Source organism: Canis lupus, chromosome 21 (genome assembly GCF_003254725.2).
Source record: "Canis lupus dingo isolate Sandy chromosome 21, ASM325472v2, whole genome shotgun sequence".
In the NCBI taxonomy this organism is placed as follows: Eukaryota; Metazoa; Chordata; class Mammalia; order Carnivora; family Canidae; genus Canis; species Canis lupus.
Genome location: NC_064263.1, coordinates 25585118 through 25611770, shown reverse-complemented (window position 1 = coordinate 25611770; position 26653 = coordinate 25585118). Strand labels below are relative to the sequence as shown.

The 26653-nt window shown below is 37.3% G+C and overlaps 1 protein-coding gene across 6 annotated transcripts in view; it reads right to left on the bottom strand.

Annotated features, from left to right (window-relative positions):
* Positions 1 to 26653, bottom strand: part of FCHSD2 (FCH and double SH3 domains 2) — a 333702-nt gene that overhangs the window by 10959 nt on the left and 296090 nt on the right. For all 6 annotated transcript variants that reach the window (XM_035703856.2, XM_049098913.1, XM_025459111.3 and 3 more), the window contains 2 exons: positions 16493 to 16654; positions 1492 to 1626 (listed from right to left, as the gene is read on the bottom strand). In XM_035703856.2, the coding sequence (XP_035559749.1) occupies positions 1492 to 1626; positions 16493 to 16654 (297 nt within the window). The remainder of the gene's footprint in view (positions 1 to 1491; positions 1627 to 16492; positions 16655 to 26653) is intronic.

Below are 26653 nucleotides of genomic sequence, written 5' to 3'. Positions count from 1 at the left end.
AGTGAGACTGTCCCCCAGTTATGGCTATTGAAGATTCTCTCCAGACTCTTCCTCTATTGTCCCTTAACCACTGGGTGTCCATCAGTATGGGAGCCAGAGAAGGACTCATTTGTTTATGCCTTCCTTATCTCATTCATTTATTCATCCCACAATTATTCACGAAGGACCTACTGTGTGCCAAGTACCATCCTGGGTGCTGAAGACACACAGACAAGATACACAGATACAGACAAGGTTTCTGCTTTTATGGACCTTTAGTAAGGAGTCAAGACAAAGAAATATGAAAACAAATAGGATTAAGTTTGGCTGGTGGTAAATGGTATATAGTAAATAAGAGGGAAAGGGCAATGGGATAGAGAGTAGTGAATGACAAGTTGGTTTTATATTTAGGTTGTTAGGGGAGGCCTGAAGAGGCACTATTTGAGCTAAGCCTCAATAAAGGGCAGTATGCAGCCAATCAAAATTTGGGGAAAGATAGTTCTAGGTAGAGGGGGCAGCAAGTACAAAGTTGTCAAGTTAGGAAGGAGCATGGTGTCACAGTGGTTAATGGATGGTGAGTGGGCTGTGTAGGGGAATGGTCCGACATGAAGCTAGGGAGACTGTCAGGGGCCAGATCAATCTGAACATTACAGACTCTAGGGAAGAGTTTGTTTTTCTATGTGTGATGGAAAGCTTATAAAAGGCTTTTAGGCAAGCAAATAAAATAATCTCCTTTATGTGTTAAATATAAGTATGGCTGCAAAGTGGACAATGGACTTTTGGGAGGGAGGCAAGTATGCAGAAGGGATAATCAATTATGGTGTTTTTTTTTTTTTTCCTTTATAGTAACTGAAGCTATGGCCTAGACCAAGATGGTGAAAAGTGAATGGATGTAGGATATGTTTTGGAGGTAGAGTCAATAGGACTGATTGAAGGACTGGATGAGGGTAGGGAAATTTATGTGAAAGTAGAGCAGGGGTGAGAGAGATTAAGAACTATTATATCAAATTAGGTTTTGAAATTCTGGCATCTATTTATCTAGGTCCCTTCTTACCATGGTAACAAGAGGTGGTTAGTATCAGTTTGGAGGGTCACTGTAATGGAGGGTCTTGGGTGAAAGCAGGCTATTTATAATGAGGTAAGGTTCCTATTTACTGAAAATTTACTAGATGTCAGGCACTGTACCAAGTCCTTTGCTATAAAATGAAAGTATTATCTCACTTACTTTTTAAACTAGCCCTATGATATTACCCCATAATATAGATAAGAAAACTGAGGCTCACAGAGATCAAGGGACTAGTGTGGTCACACAGAACGCAGGTGGCAGAGACAGGATTTTAATCCAGGCAGTCTGACATCAGTGCCTAGACTGTTCACCATTATGTTGTATTATCTCTAATGTTAACTGAACAATTTTATAGTAAGCATAGTATAAGAGGCTGGATAGACACCGTCACGGATCTTCAGAGTTGCCACAATTTAATATGAGCAATAGGTTAGAGAAATACGCACCTTGTAGGAATAAACAACTTTGCAGGTGAGTGGATAATTTCTTAAGGTGCCAGAAGGGCTGGAACTGCTATCATCAAAAACATCCATATTGTCTTCAAACTCTTCTCCTTCTTCTCTTTCAGGATCTGCATTGAGCTAGGGAAAATTAGAAGCCACTGGCTAGCTTGCTTACTTCAAGAAAATGGTTGAAAGCAGGAAAAAAAAAAAACTTAAAACCTGTTTCAAAATATAATTTAAAAAATTTTTATTTATTTATTCATGAGAGACAGAGAGAGAGAGAGGCAGAGACATAGACAGAGGGAGAAGCAGGCTCCATGCAGGGAGCCCGAAGCGCGACTCAATCCTGGGACTCCAGGATCACATCCTGGGTCGAAGGCAGACGCTCCACTGCTGAGCCACCCAGGCATCCCTCAAAATATAATTTACTTATTCAACTGCAAGTAGGAAAAAAAGTATCTTTTTTTTAATGGAAAAAAGTATCTATTCTCACTTGCATTTTTCCAGTTATGAAAGGACCACGTTTTTTTCCCCTTAATATTCTATTTTATGGGCAGCCCCAGTGGCTCAGCGGTTTAGCGCCGCTTTCAGCCCCAGGGCCTGATCCTGGAGACCCGAGACCCAGTCCCACGTTGGGCTCCCTGCATGGAGCCTGCTTCTCCCTCTCCCTCTGTCTCTGCCTTTCTCTCTCTCTCTCTGTGTCTCTCATGAATAGATAAATAAAATCTTTAAAAAAAAGATTCTATTTTTTTATTATTTTTATTTTGAGAGAGAGGGAGAGAAAAAGAGGGACATGCACCCAAGTGCACACATGGGAGGGGGGGCAGAGGGAGAGAATCTTCAGCAGGCTCCATGCAGGGAGCTTGATCTCACAACCTTGAGAGATCATGACCTAAGCTGAAACCAAGAGTTGGATGCTTACGTGGCTAAGCCACCCTAATGCCCTAAGATTTTAAAGTAATCTCTACACACAATGTGGGGCTCAAATTCATAACCTTGAGATCAAGAGTCACATGCTCCATTGACTGAGCCAGCCAGGTGCCCTGAAAGTATTAGTTTTTTTTTTTTTTTAAAGATTTTATTTATTTATTCATGAGAGACAGAGAAGAGAGAGAGAGAGAGAGAGAGAGAAGAGAGGGAGGCAGAGACATAGGCAGAGGGAGAAGCAGGCTTCATGCAGGAAGCCTGATGTGGGACTTGATCCCCGAACTCCAGGATCACAATCTAAGCCAAAGGCAGACACCTAACTGTCGAGCCACCCAGGCGTCCCAAGTTTTTTTTTTTTTTTTTTTTTTTTTTAAACCAAGAGTAAAATCTCTTTCAAATATATAAGAGTTGTTTATCAGCATCCTTTCCCTTTTCACTGTTAAATACTAATAAAGGCCTCTTAACATTTTAAACTGAACATACAGGGAAACATTGGAAAGGTTTCTAAATGCTATCAAGGATATAGAGAAACAGGCTTTTCTCTGTTGTTGGTAGAAATGTAAATTGATACATCCTTAAAAAAATACTAGCCTACTGAAATTAAAAACTAAACATACCACTTGATCTAGCAATTTCACTTTTGTGAATCCATTATGGAGACATAAAAGCAAAAGAAGGTAAGACTATAGATCTTACCTGACTTACAATGGGGATATGTCTATATAAACCCATCATAAGTAGAAAATTATCCTAGGATGAAAATACATTCAATACACCTAACCTACTGAATATCATAGCTTAGCCTAGCCTACTTTAAACATGCTCAGAATTTACATTAGCCTATAGTTGGGCAAAACCATCTAGCACAAAGACTATTTTGTAAAAATAAAGTTCTGAATAGCTCATGTAATTTACAAATGGTCCCCAACTTACAAAGGTTTGACCTAAAATTTTTTCATTTTGTGATGGTGTGAAAGCAATACACATTCATTAGAGACCATACTTTAAATTTTGATCTTTTTCCAGGCTAGCAATATGTGGTACAATATTCTCTTGTGATGCTGGGCAGTGGCAGCAAGCCATGGATCCCAACTAGCCACAAGGTCATGAGGGTAAAAGAGGTACCTGCACAACCATCCTGTACCCATATGATCATTCTGTTGTTCACTCTCAGTATAGTATTCAATAACTAGGTGTTAAAAATATATTTGCCTCGAGTACTGTTCATGATACTAAAGTACAATTATTTATGTATTTATTATTATTTTTTAAATATTTTATTTATTTATTCATGAGAGACAAAGAGAGAGAGACAGAGAGGAATAGACACAGGCAGAGGGAGAAGCAGACTCCATGCAGGGAGCCAGACGTGGAACTCGATCCTGGGTCTCCAGGATCACACCCTGGGCTGAAGGCGGTGCTAAACCGCTGAGCCACCCGGGCTGCTCACAAATAGTATTTATATGAACATAAATATCTGATGGGGGAGGCAGAGTAAGAAAACTGACTGGAGACTAGAGATGACTGACTTGTGTTTTATGTACCTCTGTACTATCTGGACTATTAGAACAAGCATGTCTTTTTAAACGAAAAATCCAACAAACAGGAAACAAAACAGCCAAAGTTTCTTTGTCTCTAGTTACACATAAGCATTTATTTAGCTACTTTTTCCAATGTCCAAACATGCAAAGGCATGCCTATTTATATATTAAAGATATAAAGACTGGACAGTCAGAATTAGGCCTCACAATAGAATGAGTAGCTGAAATATCAAATCCCTATGATATGCTGAGCACTGCGCTAGGCTCGCAGACATGAAACGAAGGATACGGCTTGCTTTTCATGAACTCATACTCTATACTGGAGAAAATGCTACCACTAAATGCTGAATGTGCAAGGCGGCCTGTGAATAGGAAGAGGTATTTGGAGAAGGTCAGGGAAGACCTTGCATTCAGCAAGTTGCAAAGTAGAGGCTACCTATATTGTGCAATTCTACTTTTTAATGAATTAAAGTGATTTCTCTTGAGTAATTATTAACATTTAGAACCGACTTTATTATTTTTTTTTAGATTTTATTAATTTATTTATTCATGAAGGACACACACAGAGAGGCAGTGACACAGGCAGAGGGAGAAGCAGGCTCCTTTTGGCGAGCCCGATGTGAGACTCGATTCCAGGACCCCGAGATCATGATCCGAGCCAAAGGCTCAAACATTGAACCACCCAGGCGCCCAAAACTGACTTTATTCGTAATTGCTATTAAAATTCTATAGAGCCTTCTAAAAGAATAAATTACACATATTTTCTATCAAATATATTGCCTACATTTCAAAGCCCTTGTAATATTCTTACTTATAACTATTACTGGAAATTCTTCACAGCTGAGTGAGATAATCATGTATGTGCCTCATCTTACAAATAATTCATCTATGGTCAGTCAGGTCAATGATAAAATAAGACTCAAATCTTGACCTTTCAAATCATCTCAGGCTATGATACCATCATATTCCAAAAGGGCACTGAGTCATATAAAAGATGAGGATCGCATGTTAGAAATTGCCCATTCAATATTTACATATACTTGGAAGACACTGCTTTCATACTCTATAGGACATAGGTTATAGACATTAAAAAAAAAACACAACTGGGCATTGCAACAAAACAACACAAAACACCCATATGTCTATAAAAAACTGAAATTAAAGCCAATGTGGGTAGAACTTGTTTCTAAAAATATATAAGGAATGTTAATATGCACTGTGCTGTGGCACTGGGAATCAATCCAAAATGTTTTATCTTGGCAACACTATTTGATACTAAACATTCCTTTCTTTCCCCTTTATTCTGAGTTCATTGTTTGATTCTCATGGAAGGGAATGTGAAGTTGCAGTGACAGCAACAGGGTCAGGGCCATGTGCTTTTTCTTTGCTCCAGCAGCTTTCCAAAATATGTCACTGCTGAATAAACTGCCATTTCCCTCTTTCACCCTCTGTAACTTCACTGTTACAATGTTTTCTTGACCCAGCATTTCTAAAATCACATTCTTCCTCTGCTTCTTAACAATTGCTCTCTTAGCTCTTTTCCTTCCTGTCACCTGACAACTTCAATTAAAACTATTCCTTCTAGCTGTACTAATGTTTTTCCTTTCTTAGTTGTTGTAAAATGCTTACTTTGCAAGGGTAGATAAGAAAAAGCATTCTGAGTTGGTATTAGTAGCCATCTCCTTATACGCAGCAAAACAACCTCTAAAGGGTTTCACCAACTTTATGGTACTGTAACAAACTAGAAAGCAATACTGGGTCCTTAAGTCTGACAGATTTGAGTTTGAATGCTGACTATATCATTTACTGTTTGTTGTGTGACCTCGGGCAAATTATTTAACTTCTGACTCCAATGACCTTATCTTATAATGAAAACAATTACTTCTTCATGGGGTATTATAAGGATTAAATAAGGTAACATATTGAACCCCATAACACATGCTAGATATATAGAAGGTATTTAATAAATAATTGCTCTTTTTTATGAGGAAAGAAGAAATTGCATAAAGAATCTGGTGATATTCAATATAGAGGAAGGCAGCTCCTCATAACTTATTAGCAGAACCTCTGAGTTTCTTTTGGACAGAGAAGTGATCACATTGAACATCATTCCAAATACAACACAAGTAGATTATAAAGGATGATGTTGCAAATACCAGCAAAATGGATTTCTACTTCTAGATAAGATGGAATATCAAGGACCAGATTTTTTTTTTTTTTTTTGCCTTTGGATAATTCTTTTTTTTTTTTTTATTGGTGTTCAATTTACTAACATACAGAATAACCCCCAGTGCCCGTCACACAATCACTCCCACCCCCCGCCCTCCTCCCCTTCCAACACCCCTAGTTCGTTTCCCAGAGTTAGCAGTCTTTACGTTCTGTCTCCCTTTCTGATATTTCAAGGACCAGATTTAAACTGCTTCCAGAAACAACTAAAAAAACTGCTCAAAATACATGAACACTGGACATCATGCACTTAAAGACAGTGATCCCTGGGTGATCCCTGGGGGATGGAAAACAATTTCCTAAATTTAGGAAACAACTACTTAAATCCAAACTAATCAGAATAAAGAAGATAAATACCAGGGCAGAAATCATTACAATAGAAAAAAGAAAACAGGGGAAAAAAATCAATGAAATTAAAAGCTGTTTCTTTGTGAAAAGCCATTTGATATGGGTAAACTTCTAGCAGAATGATCAGGAAGAAAGTGGAGACACAAATAACCAATATCAAGAATGAGAAGTGAAGCTACTACATATTCTCTGGATAATCAAAGAATAAAAAAAAGGAATATTATAAACAATTTGTTCCAATAAAGTTGGCAACTTAGATAGAATGGACAAATTCCTTGAAAGACACAAATGATCAAAGTCCACTCAAGAATAACCTGAGTAACCATCTATCTACTAAAGAAATTGAGTTTGTGATTTTTTTTAAAGATTTATTTATTTATTCATTCAGAGAGAGCAAGAGAGAGGCAGAGACACAGGCAGAGGGAGAAGCAGGCTCCATGCAGGAAGCCCGATGTGGGACTCGATCCCGGGTCTCCAGGATCACACCCCGGGCTGCAGGCGGCGCTAAATCACTGCGCCACCAGGGCTGCCCTGAGTTTGTTATTAAAAAAGAACTTCCACAAAGAAAACTCTAGGCTCAGGTAACTACTAGGATGAATTCTATCAAACATTTAGAATAAACAATTCTACACAATTCTACATATGCTTCCAGAAAACAGAAGAGGGAGGGACACTTTTCAAATCACTTTAAGACAAGCATTATACCAAACCAGATAAAACATTACATGAGAAGAAAACTACAGGCTAGTATCTGCTGTAAACAGAGATATAAAAATTCTTATCAAAACTTTAACATCAATTTCAATCAATATATAAAAATGGTAATATATCATGATTCAAGTGGTGTTTATTAGTAATGCAAAGTTGGCTTAATAGCTGAAAAATCATCAATGCAATATATCATATAAACAAACTAAAAAAGAAAAATCATTTGACAAGATCCAACATCTAGTACTATCACCATCTAAATAGGAATAGGGAAAACTCCTCAGCATGGTAAAGGGCACCTACAAAAATCCTACTGTTAACATCATACTTAATGGTGAAAGACTGAATGCTTTCTCCCTAAGTGTAGAAACAAGGCTAGGACATCTGTCAGTTCTCACTACTTTGATTCAGCATTGTACTGGAGATTCTCGTTGTTACAATAAGGGGAAAAAAGGAACCAGTAAAAATGTCTTAATATGCAAGTGACTTGACTATCTACAGAGAAAATCTACACAAAGGCTATTACAACTAACAAATTGAGTTTAGCAGAGTTGCAGGATACAAGATCAATATGCAAAAAATCATATTTTTATGTGTTAACAATGAACAACTGGAAATTAAAATAAAAAACCATTTACAATAGCACCCAAAACCATAAAACAGTTATGTCTGAAAAAAGATGTTTAAGACTTATATACTGAAAGCTACAAAATATTGAGCGGGCTCCTGGGTGTCTCAGTCAGTTAAGCATCTACCTTCAGCTCAGGTCATGATCTCAGGGTCCTGGGAGAGTCCTGTATTGTCTGTTTCTCTCTCTGCCCTTCCCCCGCTGTTCATTATCTCTCTCTCATTCTCTCGGAAATAAATAAAATCTTCAAAAAAATACTGAGCTAAATTAAAGGTTTAAATAAATGGAGAGGTATTATGTTAATGACTGGAAGTCTCAATATTGTTAAAATATCAATTGTCTTCAAACTGATCTAGATTCATCACAATCCTTTTTTTCTTTCATTAAGAAATCAAATCTTTTTTTAAATTTTTATTTATTTATGATAGTCACAGAGAGAGAGAGAGAGAGAGGCAGAGACACAGGCAGAGGGAGAAGCAGGCTCCATGCATCAGAAGCCCGACGTGGGATTCGATCCCGGGTCTCCAGGATCGCGCCCTGGGCCAAAGGCAGGCGCCAAACCACTGCGCCACCCAGGGATCCCCAAATCTTTTTTTTTTATAAATTTATTTTTTATTGGTGTTCAATCTGCCAACATATAGAATAACACCCAGTGCTCATCCCATCAAGTGCCCACCTCAGTGCCCGTCACTCAGTCCCCCCTACCCCCCGCCCACCTCCCCTTCCTCACAATCCTATTTAAAAAAAATCCTGGTAGGTTTTTTTGGTAGAAAATTGATTTTAAATTCATATGGAAATGCAAAAGACCCAGAATATCCAAAACAACCTTAAGAAGGAAGCTGAAAGTTAACTAAAATAGTTTTAAAAAGTAAAAAAGAGGGACGCCTGGGTGGCTCAGCAGTTGAGTGTCTGCCTTGGGCTCAGGGCGTGATCCTGGGATCGAGTCCCATATTGGGCTTCCTGTATGGAGCCTGCTTCTCCCTCTGGCTATGTCTCTGCCTCTGTCTCTGTGTCTCTCATGAATGAATAAGTAAAATCTTAAAAAAAAAAAAAAAAAGGAATGCACAGCAATTACACTGAGTCATGAGAAAGGTCACAGGAATAAAGGGCCATCCATAGAATAAGAAAGTATGGTAAAGGGCAAGACTTTAGAGGCAGATGTATCTGAGTTCAAATCCTAGCTCTCTCCTGTCTCTCCTGTCTCTGCCTCTCTCTGTCTCTGTGTCTCTCATGAATGAATAAGTAAAATCTTAAAAAAAAAAAAAAAAAAGGAATGCACAGCAATTACACTGAGTCATGAGAAAGGTCACAGGAATAAAGGGCCATCCATAGAATAAGAAAGTATGGTAAAGGGCAAGACTTTAGAGGCAGATGTATCTGAGTTCAAATCCTAGCTCTCTCCACTTACTAGCCGTGTGCTGTTGGGAAGGAGAGCTAATTCTCACAAGTCTATCTCCTCATCTGTAAAAACATTCAGAACTGTTGTAATTAACTGTATCATTAAGTGACATAATGTATGAATGTGCCTGACACAGTACCTGGTACAGAATAGATGCTTTATCTATGAACTCCCTCCTTATAGTAGTATTTTAAGTTTAGTTAGTAGAATTAAACTATTTGTCTTGAGGTTCAGATTAATGTTTTTGAACATATACTATGTATAAGGATTTACGTCAGGCACATGACTTGTTATTATGGCCATGAAGAAAGTTGAAGAACGTAATACAGGTGGAGACACTTCTCTTAGGAGTGAAATTCTGCAAATCTTTTCAATGCCCCCCTTTTGGTCTTGGCCATCAGTGAGACTGGTTCTCCCCATCTGTGGATACAAACTCAGCAGACATTATACTCCGTTTGACAACTCCCAGCACCTAGCAAAAGGTCTCATGACCAGTGTAGGTTCAATAAATGTTACTGAATTGAATTAAATTTATCCTATTTAAAATCTGAAATGTAAATTTTACTCATAGTGTAGGCTATTTGGGTACAGAGTTTAATTCAATAAAAAAACCACTGCCCGTTTGGAAAAACTGTAAATACAGAAAATGCCTGAAGGTTGTACAGGTGTATTCTATTACTTTCTACAGCTTACATTTATTTTATTACAAAAATCTATTGTTTCCTTTCTTTGGGATTAGTGCAAGCCAAAAACTGATTTCATAATTCAAAAACAAAGCCCATTATACTGCAAAGACTATTACACATTAATGAGGCAGATGGAAATTAACCACCATCCTGATGGTTAAAAATATTCAATTCCCTTGCCTTTCAAAACACATTCAGCATGATCTTCACAATGAGGGAAGTCAGAATTTATTTTTATGCAACTCTGCAAAATGCTTACACTTAGGGAGGCTGCACAACAAAGTGGATGTCAGGATGTCTGTGCATAACAGCTGGGGGAAATGGCTAGAGACAAGGAAGTCATGTAAATATTGTCAGCTATAGTTTGAGAACCTAGGGCAAAGTAACAGAACAAAAGCTAATCTTAAAGAACTATAAATCTCTGACCTATTCATTTTTTATTTTTAAGTAATCCCTATATCCAACATGAGGCTTGAACTTACAACCCTGAGATCAAGAGTCACACATTCCACCAACTGAGCCAGCCAGGCACCCCTGACCTATTCTACTTCTAAGAACCTATATTACAGAAAAAAATCCTCTGTAAGGAAAAGAGAAATATAAATAGGTACACAAATATATTTTAAAGTATTATTTATTTAGAATATCTGGAAGCAATCTAAATATTGAACCTGTAAGAGAATAGTTAAGTGAATTATAGTATGCCTTCTGATCGAATACTATGCAGACATTAAAAGAAAGATTATGGAGATCATTCAGCAAAATGGCATGTTAGATGGAAAAATATACTAAATTAATATTATTATGATCAATATGTTTATTTTATTTATTTATTTATTTTGATAAATATGTTTAAAAAAAAGAATAGTAGGGGTGCCTGGGTTGTTCAGGTAAGCGTTCACCTTTGGCTCAGGTCATGATCCTGACCCCAGGTCATGATCCTGACCCCTAGCGTTGGCTGTTTTCAAGATCCCTGCTCAGCTGGGAGCGTGCTTCTTCTCCCTCAGCTCCCCTTCCTCCACTAACATGCCCTCCTGTGCTCTCTCTCTTCTCTCTCTCAAATAAATGAAAAAAAAAAATCTTAAAAAAGACAGTAGAAAGAGAATAGAATTATATCAAGTTGCTAACAGTGGTGTTAAAAAGATGGAGTTTTTGGTCATTTTTTTTCTCTACTGAACTTTCTAATTTTTTTGTAATCTAGTTATATAACTTTTTCTATTCTAAAATTAATAACAATTTCAAAATTAGGTTGTAAACTGGATATGGGCTTTTGAGTAAGAGAAGAAAGGAAAATAAGAGAAGAGAGGAATGAAGAAAGGCTGATGGGGCTACTGGCAGCAATCTAACCACAGGAGGTTAGGTATGAGCTCTAGTTAACCATCAACTGAATAACTATATTAGCAGACTGCTCTCCTTGAAAAATATGTTGTTATACTCTGTGGTTCTTTTTCTCTTTTTCTTCCCAATCCTATAGTTTGTACCACAGCATAATATATAAGGCAAAGAGTTAATAGTCAAGTAAGTTTAGTTTCATCCCAATTCTATAAGGTAAATAGACTGTATGTTTTAAAAACATGTCTTTTTTTAAATAATAAATTTATTTTTATTGGTGTTCAATTTGCCAACATACAGAATAACACCCAGTGCTCATCCCATCAAGTGCCCCCCTCAGTGCCCGCCACCCAGTCACCCCCACCCCCCGCCCTCCTCCCCTTCCACCAACCCCTAGTTCGTTTCCCAGAGTTAGGAGTCTCTCATGTTCTGTCTCCCTCTCTGATATTTCCTACCCATTTCTTCTCCCTTCCCCTCTATTCCCTTTCACTATTATTTATATTCCCCAAATGAATGAGACCATATAATGTTTGTCCTTCCCCGATTGACTTACTTCACTCAGCATAATAACCTCCAGCTCCATCCACGTTGAAGCAAATGGTGGGTATTTGTCATTTCTAATGGCTGAGTAATATTCCATTGTATACATAAACCACATCTTCTTTATCCATTCATCTTTCGATGGACACCGAGGTCCCTTCCACAGTTTGGCTATTGTAGACACTGCTGCTAGAAACATCGGGATGCAGGTGTCCCGGCGTTTCACTGCATCTGTATCTTTGGGGTAAACCCCCAGCAGTGCAATTGCTGGGTCGTAGGGCAGATCTATTTTTAACTCTTTGAGGAACCTCCACACAGTTTTCCAGAGTGGCTGCACCATTTCACATTCCCACCAACAGTGCAAGAGGGTTCCTTTTTCTCCGCATCCTCTCCAACATTTGTGGTTTCCTGCCTTGTTAATTTTCCCCATTCTCACTGGTGTGAGGTGGTATCTCATTGTGGTTTTGATTTGTATTTCCTGATGGCCAGTGATGCAGAGCATTTTCTCATGTGCTTGTTGGCCATGTCTATGTCTTCCTCGGTGAGATTTCTGTTCATGTCTTCTGCCCATTTCATGATTGGACTGTTAATAAGGCACTTTACACTGTTACTGTCTAACACTAGAATTAACCATGTTTTCCAGATGGAAGGGAACTCTAAACCTGATGACTAATGCTTTTGTTGGCACCTATAATGGAAGAAATAATTTGATCCCCAGATGTGTATTTCTCCTTCATGCACCTTGCCAGTTATCTGCCAGGGTGGAGAGATACAAATCCTTCTAAATTATTTCAGTGTGTCATTTAAAAGCAGGTTAAATAAATACTGGGACTCAGTAAGCTATTCTGTGCCCATATCTCTCCTTTATTTATACAGTAGCCTCCCTTCCTTATCCCTGGGGGATATGTTCCAAGCCCTACATAGACTATGTTTTTTTCCTACACATATATACCTATGCTACAGTTTAATTTATAAATTAGGCCCAGTAAGAGATAAATAACAATAATAATAAAATATAACAATTACAACAATGTACTGTAATAAAAGTTATGGGAATGTGGTCTCTCTCTCTCAAAGTATCTATATTCACCCTTCTCTTTGTGGTGATGTGAGACAATAAAATGCCTATGTGATGAAATAAAATGAGGTGAATGACGTAGGCACTGTGATGGAGTGTTAAGCTACTACTGATCTTCTGACAATAAGTCAGAAGGAGGGTCATCTGCTTCCAGATAGTTGCTTCCATGGTTGACCATAGTAATTGAAACCAGGAAAAGTGACACCATGAATAAGGGAGGCACTAAATACATTGCTAGTAGAGCTTTCACAAAATATATCCTTCAGCTGAAAGTGGGATGACACAGGCTCCATAATACTGACTACAGGGAATAGAGTGGGAAAGAATTACAAAACACTCCCTTCACAGAGGATATGATATTCTTAGATGAGCTGATATCTTTGGACAGTTCTCAACACTTACTACCAGAATGTACTACTCATTGACACACTGTACTAGGCATATCTCCTTCATTTCCTTCTTTCACACTTAGAAGCCCTTCTTTATCTCCTGTTAAAATTCTTCAAGGACTATCTCAACTGACATTTCCTTCATGGGGCAAATGTCTTTCCTATTTTTCTATCTGGCATTGAGCTTTTTTGGTAGTATTTCATAAAATCATAAGATTTTGGAATTAGAGGGGATCTTAAGATCATTTAACTTTCTCTCTGAATCCAGAGAGAAGTGACTTTTTTTCCAAGGTGCTGATGAGTTAGGAGCAGGCAATTTCAAGTTTGCCATAGAGTAGCCCAGTCATACACTCCCATGTATCACTAAGATCTGTAAAGGTCTATCTGCTCTACTAGCTATGCTCTTTGAGGAGAGAGACCAAATCTTGTTCATTTCCAATTTACCCAGGAAGCAGGTACACAGTGAGGGGGTAAATGCCTGCCCAGTTGATTTAGTTAGAAAAGGTACTAGTCCAAGGGAAATCATGGGTCTGATAAGTTGCCAAGAGAGTCACTCTTGCCAAAAGATGCCAAAACAAAAGCTGTGTCTGCAATTTGCTGTCATCCTAAGTTCTGTACAACCTGAAGTAGATGGGAATTGTGATATTCAAAAGATGCATTAGGAAGAGATATTCCATGACATGGAGCAACTCTGTTGTACTGAAAATGGGGCAAGTGGGCAGCCCTGGTGGCTCAGCGGTTTAGTGCCTGCCTTCAGCCCAGGGCGTGATCCTGGAGACCTGGGATCGAATCCCACATCGGGCTCCCTGCATGGAGCCTGCTTCTCCCTCTGCCTGTGTCTCTCATGAATAAATAAATAAAATCTTAAAAAAAAAAAAAAAGAAAACAGGGCAAGCTCTTCTAACCCCAAAGTCAAATGGGTGAGGTGTACTACTTTCTCTAGCTGGATTACCATTAATAGTGCAATAAAAATAAGCTTTCAATACTGCTTTTCCTCAAAATGCACACCCCCACACAATCTTTTTTAAATGTGCAAGTGTATTCCCATTAGAAAATCAGAATGCTATGTGAAAAAACTGACAAAACTTTCAGGAATGTTCTTAAACTTTAGCCAATTTCTCTAGCAAGGATGCCTTTTATCTAAAGGACATAAGCACTGAAGAGGCCAAAACTATGGATATAGTAGGAAGTTGAGAGATTAGAGTTTTAGCTTTTAGTTTGCCACTATTCCATCTATTCGTCCATCCATTCTTCCATTTTTTCCTTCAACAGACATTTATTGAGTACCTACCATATGCCAGGCACTTTGCTGTGCAGAGTAGTGAATCAGGCAGACCTGGAAATTATATTCCAGAGAGGAAGACAGACAAAGAAAACAAATAAAGAAGACAAGTACAGATTGTAATAAATGCCCTAAGGAAATAAACAGGATGAGAGAGAGTAATGGGTTGGGAGGCAGCAGCAGGAACTACTTTAGTCTGACCAGCTAGAAATCATACATCCACTTATGTAATAAGCAAATCACTGAACTTTTCTGGTTCTCAGATCTCCAACATGAAAATATAAGGTTGAACTGGATGACATCAGGGTGGAAAGAGCCCTGGACTTGAAGCAAGAAAATACCAGCTTGGGGCACCTGGGTGGCTCAGCTGTTTAAGCATCTGCCTTAGGTTCTGGGATCCAGCTCTGCATTGGGCTTCATGCTCAGTAGGGAGTCTGGTCTTCCCCCTGCTCATGTTCTCTCTCTCTTTCTCTCTCAAATAAATAAATAAAATCTTTAAAAAACCCCAAAAAACACCAGCTTGAGCTCTGGCCTTGTTTGTAACACCATACATGCACTATGTCTCTGATGAAAGACACAGTGCAATGCTCAAAATTACTCAGCATCAGGGAAATACAAATCAAATCCACAATGAAATACCACCTCACACCAGTCAGAATGGCTAATTAACAAGTCAGGAAACAACAAATGTTGGTAATGATACAAAGAAAGAGGTACCCTTTCACACTGCTGGTGGAAATGCAAGCTGGTGCAGCCACTCTGAAAAACAGTATGGAAGTTCCTCAAAAAGTTGAAAATGGAGCCAACCTATGACCCAGCAATTGCAATAATGAGTATTTACCCCAAAGATACAAATAGAGTGATCTGAAGGGGCACATGCACCCCAATGTTAATAGCAGCAAAGTCCACAGTAGCCAAACTATGGAAAGAGCCTCGATGTCCATCACCAGATGAATGGATAAGATAGGGTGTGTGTGTGTATGTATGTATGTGTATGTATATATACACACACACAATGCACTACTACTCAGCCATCAAAAAAAAAAAGAAAGAAATCTTGTCATTTGCAATGACATTGATGGAACTAGAGGATATCATACTAAGTGAAATAAGTTAATCAGAGAAAGACAATTTTCATATGATCTCACTCATGTGGAATTTAAGAAATAAAACAGGATCATAAGGGAAGAGAGGAAAAAATAAAAGAGGAAATAAGAGAGGGAGACAAATGATAAGAGACTCTTAATCATAGGAAACAAACAGGGTCGTGGAGGGGAGGGGGATGGGGTAACTAGGTGATGGGTATTAAGGAGGGCACATGATGTAATGAGCATTAGGTATTACATAAGACTGATGAATTGCTGATGTCTACCTCTGAAACCAATAGTACATTTTATGTTAATTGAGTTTAAATAAAATTTAAAAATTTTTTTGGAAAAAAAAAGATAGTGAGCAGAGTGTGAAAGCCCTTGTGAATCAAACAGGTTATGTCGCAGACTAAAAGTGTTCCTTTCCCTCCTTTAAGACTGTTTATGACTTTCTGGATATTAGTTTTCATTTGTACTATGGAATGGAAGACCTCTGAGCACTTCAGAAACACTAGATTAAAATTTTTATTCTGCTACTTCCAGGCAAGAAGCATATCTACTTCATGAATGGGATAAGGAGTTTGGTAAAGTGGCACTAATAAACCTACTAGTGATAGTACATTCTTTACTGCACATTAAAAAAAAAAGGCACGACTTTTTTCCTCTTGCTGTACCAAGTTTAACTCAGTGATAGGCTAAAGAGAAGAAACCAAACTGCTAGCAAAACCATTATTTTTTCTTTTAAATTTTGGCTATTTTCAGGTTTGGCTACACAAAGAATGGCATTCTTCAATGAAAGTCTGCCTATCATAGCCAAGAAAAGAAACCCTACCGAGTGTAAAGTGTCATTATTGGTCACTGCAGGAAGGCGAGCCCATCGTTCATTTTCCAGTTCTTCCATTACTTGATTCATTGCACTCTTTAGCCATGTATCCACAGAAACACCAATCTGCTTCAACAGGTCCAGTCGGGCTTCAGCTTTCAACTTAATTATCTAACAAAAGAAGAAAATGGTCAGAAATCAAGGCTATTGCCCCCTTCGGATCAATGTGTTTATTTCTGATTTATTAATTAGAATAGTCTTGATATTCACTAGCAATGCTACCTTGGCATACATATTAATTTTTCACTTGGATAGAGGAGAAGAAACACAAAAATGGAAATGAGGGCAAATGGCACACTTGCATTTGGAGAAGACACATCAAACATAACTTATGAACAGGAAGATACACCAAAGTCTGAATTCTTTTCCCTTTAATAAGGCTATGCATCAGAACATCCTAAAATCTAACATGTTTGACAGCCTTCTAACCCATCTCTTGGACTTACAAGTTCAAATCATCTCATCATATCACTCCTCTGGTAAAAGGAGGACTTTTTTTTTCCATGACTCCTGACTGAACTAGTTGGTAAAGGTTTGAATTAAATTATGATGTAGCAAAAAAAAAAAAATATGATGTAGCTGTCCGAAATAGTAAGAGACAGAAAATTAAAAGTTCCTAGTCTCCAAATTCAAGAAATGGAAAGACTACTTGTCCTCTGGCTCTCGTTCTAAGTCATAAGCAAGTAACCATAGAACCAGTCTAAACCTGTCTCAATCAAACAGCGACTGCTTTGCTCCAACAGCGGAGCCTCTGCAAATGCAGCTAGTCAGTGACAACCTTGCTCCAGTAATCAATCATCAGAGTAGTCAAGCTTCCACTCTTGCTTCCCACAGTCCACCAATCTGTATATACACAGCCACAATTGAGCCAATCTTAAGACGTTTTTAGTTTTGAGTATCTGCCAACCCCTGAAATCCACACTTCTCAAAACCCTATATATCAGTTCTATTTGTTTAGAGAAACTATATAAATACCATCCTCTTTTGCTTAGCAAGTAGTAAATTCAGCTTCATTGTTCCATGTAATAGAGAGGTGGTCTCTTCCTTCAACATTTGAAGGTTCCAATGAGAAAATTTTGATTATTCGATAATTTCAACCCTCACTTCAAGCCTTCTGTGGGACTTTTGGACAAACAAGTATGCTCACTGATCCCTTCTAGTATGCAATTCTGACCACTCTCTGGATTCTCAACTGTGGGAGTTAGTATTATTATTATTTTTAAAATATTTTATTTATTTATTCATGAGAGACACAGGCAGAGGGAGAAGCAGGCTCCCTGCAGGGAGCCCTACGTGGGACTTGATCTTGGGACTCTGGGATCACGCCCTGAGCCACAGGCAGATGCCCAACCGCTGAGCCACCCAGGTGTCCCGGGAGTTTGTATTAAAATTGATCTAAGCTCTGCAGGCACCTAGTTGGCCCCATTGGTAGAGCATGCGACTCTTTTTTTTTAAAGATCTTATTTATTTATTCATGATAGACATAGAGAGAGAGTCAGAGACACAGGCAGAGGGAGAAGCAGGCTCCATGCACCGGGAATCCAACGTGGGATTCGATCCCAGGTCTCCAGGATCGCGCCCTGGGCCAAAGGCAGGCGCCAAACCGCTGCGCCACCCAGGGATCCCCTGACTCTGGATTTCCATTCAGGTCATGATCTCAGGGTTGTAAGACTGAGCCCCACGTTGGGCTCTATGCTCAGTGGGGAGTCTGCTTGAAATTTTCTCCCTCTTCCTATGTCCCTCCCCCTGCTCAATCTCTAACTAAATATGTTTAAAAATGAGATCAAATTCATGTTACATAAACCTTGCCACCTTAATCATTTTAAAGTATACAATTCAGTGGTTTTGGATATCTACAGATTTTATATAAAGTAGTTAAGAGTTTTTGGCTTGGAGGTACACCATTTGGTAAACAGCCTTGCAAAACTGTTTATTCTTCAAATAATTATTTTGATAATAGCTTTATTGAGATAAAGCTTACATATACCATAAAATTCATCCATTTAAAGTGGACAGTTCAATGATTTACAATATATTCACTGATACGTGCTACTATCACTACAATCAATTTTATTTAAATTTTTAAAAAGATTTTTATTTATTCATTCATGAGAGACACAGGGAGAGGGAGAGAAGCAGAGACACAGGCAAAGGGAGAAGCAGGCTCCATGCAGGGAGCCCGATGTGGGATTTGATCCCAGACTCCAGGATCATGCCCTGGGCCAAAGGCAGGTGCTAAACCACTGAGCCACCCAGGGATCCCTACAATCAATTTTAGAACATTTTAATCCCCTCCAAAAGAAACCCCATATCCTTTAACTCTTGCTCTCTTACTCCTTATTCCAATTACTGTTTTACTTTCTCTCTATATAGATTTATCTATTCTGAACATTTAATATAAATAGAACCATATAATATGTGGTCTTCTGTGTCTGGCTTCTTTTCACTTAGCATGTTTTCAAGGTTCATCCATGGCGTGACAGGTATCAGTACTTTATTCCTTTTTATGGCCAAGTAACATCCTATTATATGGATCTACCACACCTTATTTATCCATTTTCAGCTGATAGACACTTGGGTTATTTCAATTTTTTGCCTAATACGAATAACATTCCTTTAAATATTAGTGTGTAAGTTTTTGTGTAAACATGCTTTCATTTTCTTGGGTATACACCTATGACTGAAACTGCTTGGTCATAAAAAATAATGCTATTTTTAACCATTTGGGAAAATGCCAGACTGTTTGCCAAAGCAGCTGTCTCATTTGACAATCGCACCAGCAAGGTATGAGGGTTAACATTTCTCCACATCCTGAAAAATACTTAATGTCTGCCTTTTTGATTCTAGCCATCCTGGTGGGTGTGAAGTAGTATCTCATTATATAGTATTGACTTCTATTTCCTTGATGACTAATGATGTGAAGCATCTTTTCATGTATTTATTGGTTATCTGTGTATCTTCTAGAAGAAATGTTTGCCTATTCAGATCCTTTGCTCATTTTTAAAATGGATTGTTTTTTTACTTGTCCTTTTTATTTTGTCTTTGTCTTTATTTTAAGAGTTTTTCTGTATTCTAGATAAAAGTCTCTCATCAGATATATAATTTGCAGGTATTTTTTCCCATCCTATGGGTTGTCTTTCACTTTCTTCGTAGTATCTTTTGAAGCAAGGAGTTTTTAATTTAGACAAAATCCAATTTATCTTTTTTTTCCTCTCTTGTTGGTTGGGCTTTTTGTTTCATATCTAAGAAATTCATCCAAGGGTCACAAAGATTTATCCCTATGGTTCTTTGTGAGTGCTTTATAGCTTTAGCTCGTTACACTTAGGAATTTGATAATTTTAAGTTAAATATGGTATGAGGTAGGTATTCAACTTCATTCTTTCACATGGAAATATCCACTTGTCTCTGCACCATTCTAGTATGCATTTTAAACTGATATAAGTAATAAAATGTTTTAGAAAAGAAGAATGAACCAACAAACTCTTTCTTGGAAATCATAAATGTAAGTCACTTAACTGCAGAAGCAAAGAAACAAACAAAAACGGGAGAAAAGAGGGAGAGCATGAGTGAGATGGAGGGGGAGAAATATCAATTCTATTTTTAAAATACCAAGTAATTTTGTTTTCATAAGATTTATTTTTGTCAGTACTTTATCAAACAACTGATGAACATGGCATTTGCAAACTTAGATTTTTAGACTGCAGCTCCAGAATAATCATAGTTATCTTTCCTTCAGGGTTCCAACTGTTTATATTTTATCAACTATTTAAAAGAAGGATTTCCTAGGGTTTTCAAATGAATTTTGATGATTTGCCAGTTGATTAAAATTTGCAGAGCATAGGTCTCTGTAACTCTACATCCCAGATACTATCTGATTAAATCATTTTAGAATTTGTAAAGAGATGATGTTTTGAAGGCGAGACCTTTTAGAATACATAATCCTGGTGTACGAACACTGTTAATTAATTGATCTTAATATAAAACTTAAGCATAAGTATATCTAGATATCAAACCACAGTTGAGTTTATGAAATTTTTCGACAGTTATAAAGTCTGTAAATCCAATCTGGGTGTTAATTTATCTTCAAAATATCATTTCTCTTAGGATAAGGGCTGTGTCTGTTGCAACCCTACTATTTAGGACAGTGCTTGGCATATGCAGGAAATGAATAAGAGTAGATGACAGTATTTGCCACCCTAAATTACCTTTGGTATCTTAAAAAAAAAACCCCACTCTAAACAACTTTTATCAGATGTAGTAGGAACTATATGATTATACTATTTCATTTAATTCACACAACAATTCTGGGGATAGGGATGCCTGGGTGGCTCAGTGGTTGAGTGTCTGCCTTTGGCTCAGGGAGTGATCCTGGAGTCCCAGGATCGAGTCCTGTATTGGGCTCCCTGCATGGAGTCTGCTTCTCCCTCTGTGTGTATGATTCTGCCTCTCTCTCTCTCTCTCTCATGAATAAATAAATAAAATCTTTAAAAAAAACAATTCTGGGGATATATATCATAACATAAACTCCATTTTACAGATGAGAGAAATGATTTAACCAAGGTCTTATCAATTTTGGTAATTTGTTACTGCCAATGAATCATGCCTTCTGGTATCCATGCAGTCCTGTCACACACTGATTCTGGGCTTATCCATGTGATCTGTTTTGAGGGACCATAGGCAAATTTGATGCCAGCAGAGATTTGATAAGTGCATTTAAACTTGAGGTCTCTCCACTATGTAAGGAAGCCTAGTTTAGCATATGTGAGCATGAAAGACCATTTGGAAAAAAGGCCCAGCTCTCCAAGTAGACCCTCTGGGTGAATGTAGCTCCTTGAGTAAACTCAGGAAAAACCTGCAAAAGAAACGCACAGTCAACACCCAGAATGGTGAGAGATAATAAATCATTTTTCTCATAAAGTTGGGTGTGTGTGTTTTAAGTTAGGAACAGATTATTGTGTTTAAATAATTTAATTTCCAAATACCTGGAGAATTTTCAGGTATCTGTTACTGATTTTCAATTTAATTCTGATGGGTCAGAGAATATACTCTGAGTGATAACAATACTTTTAAACTAATTGACACTGGTTTATGGTCTAGTATATGGTCTTGCTGAACATTCCGTGTATACTTTAAAAGAACAAGTACTCTACTCTTATGGGATGGAGTGTTCTATAAATGCCAATTAGGTAAAGTTGGTTGACAGTGTTATTCAAGTCTTCTGTATCCTTGCTCATTTTACAGCTTCTTGTTCAAATTCCTGAAAGGAATGTTGAAATCTCTGACTACCATTGTAGCTTGGTCTATTTCTTCTTTCAGTTCTGTCAGTTTTTGCTTCATGTATTTAGTAGCTCTATTATTAGCTACCTATACTATACATCCAGAATTGTTGTGTCTTCTTGATGGAGAAGATAATGATGACCTTATTTTTAATCATTATAAATTATTCCTTTTAGTATTTCTCATCCTGTAGTCTATTTTGTCTGATATTATTATAACCACTCCAATATTTTAATGGTTAGTGTTACTCCCCTGTGTTGAGCAACAGCTAAAATTTCAGCTCAGTTATTTTGCCTTCTGGCTCCTGTTTCCTGTCAAGCTCCTGGGAATTTCTGCCTCACCAGTGCATGCAGGTTTGGCTGAGGATCTGAACGGTTATTTATATATACGCAAACTTGAGGGCTCCCTGACTATTTAAATAGTTATTTTAAATATTTTTACCCCAGGTTAGTAACTTATCTAAAGGTGGATTAGTGGGGATCCCTGGGTGGCTCGGCGGTTTCGCGCCTGCCTTTGGCCCAGGGTGTGATCCTGGAGTCCCGGGATCGAGTCCCACGTTGGGCTCCTGGCATGGAGCCTGCTTCTCCCTCTGCCTGTCTCTCTTTCTCTCTCTCTCTCTCTCTATCATAAAATAAAAATAAATCTTAAAAAAAAATAAAGGTGGATTAGTCTAATATGACTAGTTCCTTATTACCAGAAGCAGAAACCCTTGTAGAAATAGTCTACATTCAAAATGAACTGCAAAAAAAAAAAACAAAAAAAAAAACAAAAAGAAAAACAAAATGAACTGCAAATAAATCTTAGATTTTGCTCAATAGTTTATCATTAATAATATTTCCATTGTAATGCTGAAACTTTAATATACTGCACGATAAAGCAAAATAAAATACTATGATAGTATTATTAGGAACCAACATTTTCCATATAAGAAAAAAAGATAAATATAGAATCAAAGAAGTTGAACAAAATCCTTCTAATTTTAAATTTTAATTGGAAATATCAACATGAAGTCATAATTTTAAAAAAAAGTAATTCCTAGCTTTAAAAACAAAGAAAGGGCCAAGACATAAATGACATCCATTACAATAAGCACCTTCATATCCTAGACCTTGGTGTCTAAATACTATTCTCTATTAAAAGAAATCAAAGTTCCTTGGAGAAATGGCTAATTCTAAGTCTGGGCAGGGAAAATATAAAGTGAGTCTATGACTGCAGGCTTGTGTGAGAAAGCAAGAAACTGTTCAAAGGCTAATGGGAATAATGTCAAAAGGACATGGAAGCCTTTTGACATTATTCCCATGGATGGATTCTCATTGGCCCAAAATACACAATATGGGGCTTAAAAGAGGCCAACTGTAATTGAAAATACATTAAATGAATAAAAATCCACAATAAATTCAGAATATATAAGGTGGGAGTCCTTGATGAGAAGCAAAGGGTAGGGACTCGGGGAAAATACATCTACCACAAAGCTGTGAACTGAAAAATTCCCAGAGCTGAAAGATGTTACAGTTCTATCCAGACAGAGTTGAGAAACCTTGTTGGATACTCATGGCATAACAAGAAACTATAGAAAGGAAATGTATAAGTAATAGGGCTAAATTTGCCCTCTTGCAAAGGCTATTCTAAACCAACCCAAACAAAGCTTAAAAACAACCCTCCCAAGGATCAAACTGATCTGCAACTGAACTGGCTGTTCAGCTCAGTTTTGTTGAAAATAAAACTCAGTAATTTTCAAAAGATGAAAGGAGAATCCAGGCATTCAGTAACCAAACACTCACAATTTCTACTACGTATTTGAAAAGCAGAAAAATCTGAGCCATAACTAAAGGAAAAAACTGGTCAATAAGAAAGAGAAACAGAAATCACAGATATGGGGATGCCTGGATGGCTCAGTGGTTGAGCATCTGTCTTCCACTCAGGATGTGATCCTGGAGTTCTGGGATTGAGTCCTACATCAGGCTCCTGCAGGGAGCCTGCTTGCTTCTGCCTCTCTATGTGTCTCATGGATAAATAAATAAATCTTAAAAAAAAAAAGATCACGGATATGATGGCATGAGCAGACAAGCAAAGTCATTATTAAAAATACACTTAAGGATTTCAAGGAAAACATGAAGATAAACAGGTGTGAATTGAGAATATAAAGAACTGAAAACTGGGCAGCCCTGGTGGCGCAGCGGTTTGGCGCCGCCTGCAGCCTGGGGTGTGATCCTGGAGACCGGGGATCGAGTCCCATGTCGGACTCCCTGTGTGGAGCCTGCTTCTCCCTCAACCTGTGTCTCTGCCTCTCTCTCTGTGTCTATGAATGGATGGATAAAGTCTTTAAATAAAATAAATCTGTTAAAAAAAATAAAGAACTGAAAACTTATAGAGCTGAAACTGTAATATCTGGAATCAGTCACAAGATGGCCTACAGTAGATTATACACAACAGAAGAAAGGATCAGTGAGCTTGAATACATAGTAGCTCATTGAACTGAACTAAAGAAAAAAATTAAGGTTGGATAAAAATGTGAGGGGTGGTCTTTCTATGTGATATATAGGACAGTATCAAGTAATCTTTTCTTTTTAAAGATTTTTATTTATTTATTCATGAGAGACACAGAAAGAGAGGCAGAGACATAGGCAGAGGGAGAAGCAGGCTCTGTGTGGGGAGCCTGATGTGGGACTCAATCCCAGGACCCCAGGATCATGACCTAAGCCAAAGGCAGATAACTCAACCACTGAGCCACCCAAGTATCCCAAAATCAAGTAATCTAATGTTCATGTTGTTGAAGCTCAACAACCTATATGACAGAAATATCTGATATCCTGATTGTGGTGGTGAATACTTAGGGAGATGCATTTGTCCAAGCTCACCAAACCGTTCACTTGAAATAGTTATATTTTATTGTATGTATATTATACCTTGATAGAACTGATTTTTAAAATTCTGTGACATTATAATGATACTTAACTAAGAGAAAACTACCCATTTGCCACTATTGGAGGTGACTAGTACTTGCTAGCTGCAAGTACATAAAAAAGGAACTTTAATAGTTGAAAGATCTGGTAGCACCACCTAATTAAGTGACTACTATCATTAATAGACAATTTGATAAAAACATTCTGTAATGAAAATCATAGCATCATCTATAAAGTATTCTTGCCTAAAATACTTATTCTAATCAAGAATCTAGATTTAACTTCCATTTTACAGAATAGAACATATGAAACCAATATTGCAAAATATTAATTGTTTGAATTTAGCATATCAAGAAATATGTATTTACTCTTCATCCTTATATATGGTTGAAAATTTTCACAATAAAAATGAAAGAAAGTGAGAGGTCAAAAGGTCTGCTGTCATACTGTTACATGAGTACAGTGAAAACTCATAGTAACAGGCCCAGATGTAATATAAATTTGTATATAAAATGATAAGAAATTGTTTTTATTGCAGGTTCATCCTTAACATTTCCTTAATATTGAGGTGATGAGGCCTCATATTTTACGCAACTGAAATTTTTAGGTTCCTCCTATAGCATGCTGGGAAGGGTATTAATTACCATTTTTGAGTCACTGAGGTACATGATGACATAATTTTGGATTCCTGATGTACAACAGAATATTATAGGATGATAATTTAAAATGATATCTATGATAATGTGCTTATATAAATAAAAATTGATTTTTTTGTTTTGTTAATTCACTGTTAGTGTGCTTTGGCTTTCAAATATTCATTCAATTCAGATTAAAATATATAGTTAATATCTTAGAGAAAGAATCATATAGTCTATGCAGACCTTATACCAAACGTGAGTTACTAAAAATTTCTGGGTATATTTGACTTCTTAAATTAACTTTCTCCTCTTTGTATCTCCTCATTGTCACAAAAAGAGAACTGCCCTCAACCCAAATAAAAGGAAAAATTTAAACATGCAAAAAATAATTGTGTTCTGGAACAACATAAGTCAGGTACGGTTCCAAAAAGATGGTATTTAAAATTCTTGGTTTCTTGGCAAGTCATTTTTAAAATAGGAATGGTAAGTCAGATGAAGAATGTGTGTCTTTTGTGACAAAAGGCATTTCAAAAAATTCAAATACCTAAATACCAGGTTAAGAATATTGTTATCAAAGTTAACTTAAGCAGCTATTATTTTGTTTCAATTCTGGAATTTGTTAGGGGCTGCAAACATTACCACATCTAATATAAAGATTTTTGTGACAATTACAGAGATCATAACAATCTAACAATAGTTTGTTCATCACTGTATGTCTAGTATATCCATCAGTATCTGGCACATGGCAGGTATTCATTAAGTATCTGTTAAACTAATCAGTTGGTGAATTTGTGGCACTTTAACCAGCCAATTATTAATTAATCACTATATAAACCCTATTCTTTGGAAAAGCACAGGTAATTTATATTTTTTATTTCTTACGTTTGGAAAATATTTATTACTGAGCACTACAAAGGTTTTTATTCTAACTAGCAATACTGAATGGAAACATAATACAGAAAGGACTGGATAAAGTAGATTAACCAACAAGGAATATTCATGTTGGTAGGAGTTAAAAACCAAACATGAGGGCAGCCCGGGTGGCTCAGCAGTTTAGTGCTGCCTTCAGCCCAGGGTGTGATCCTGGAGACCCAGGATTGAGTCCCATGTCGGGCTCCCTGCATGGAGCCTGTTTCTCCCTCTGCCTGTGTCTCTGCCTCTCTCTGTGTGTCTCTCATGAATAAATAAAATCTTAAAAAAAAAAAAAAACCCAAACATGAAGGATATAATGGAATTTTAATCAGCTGTCTCCCTTTTGATTAGGTATTTATTAATAAATGATGTAAATAACT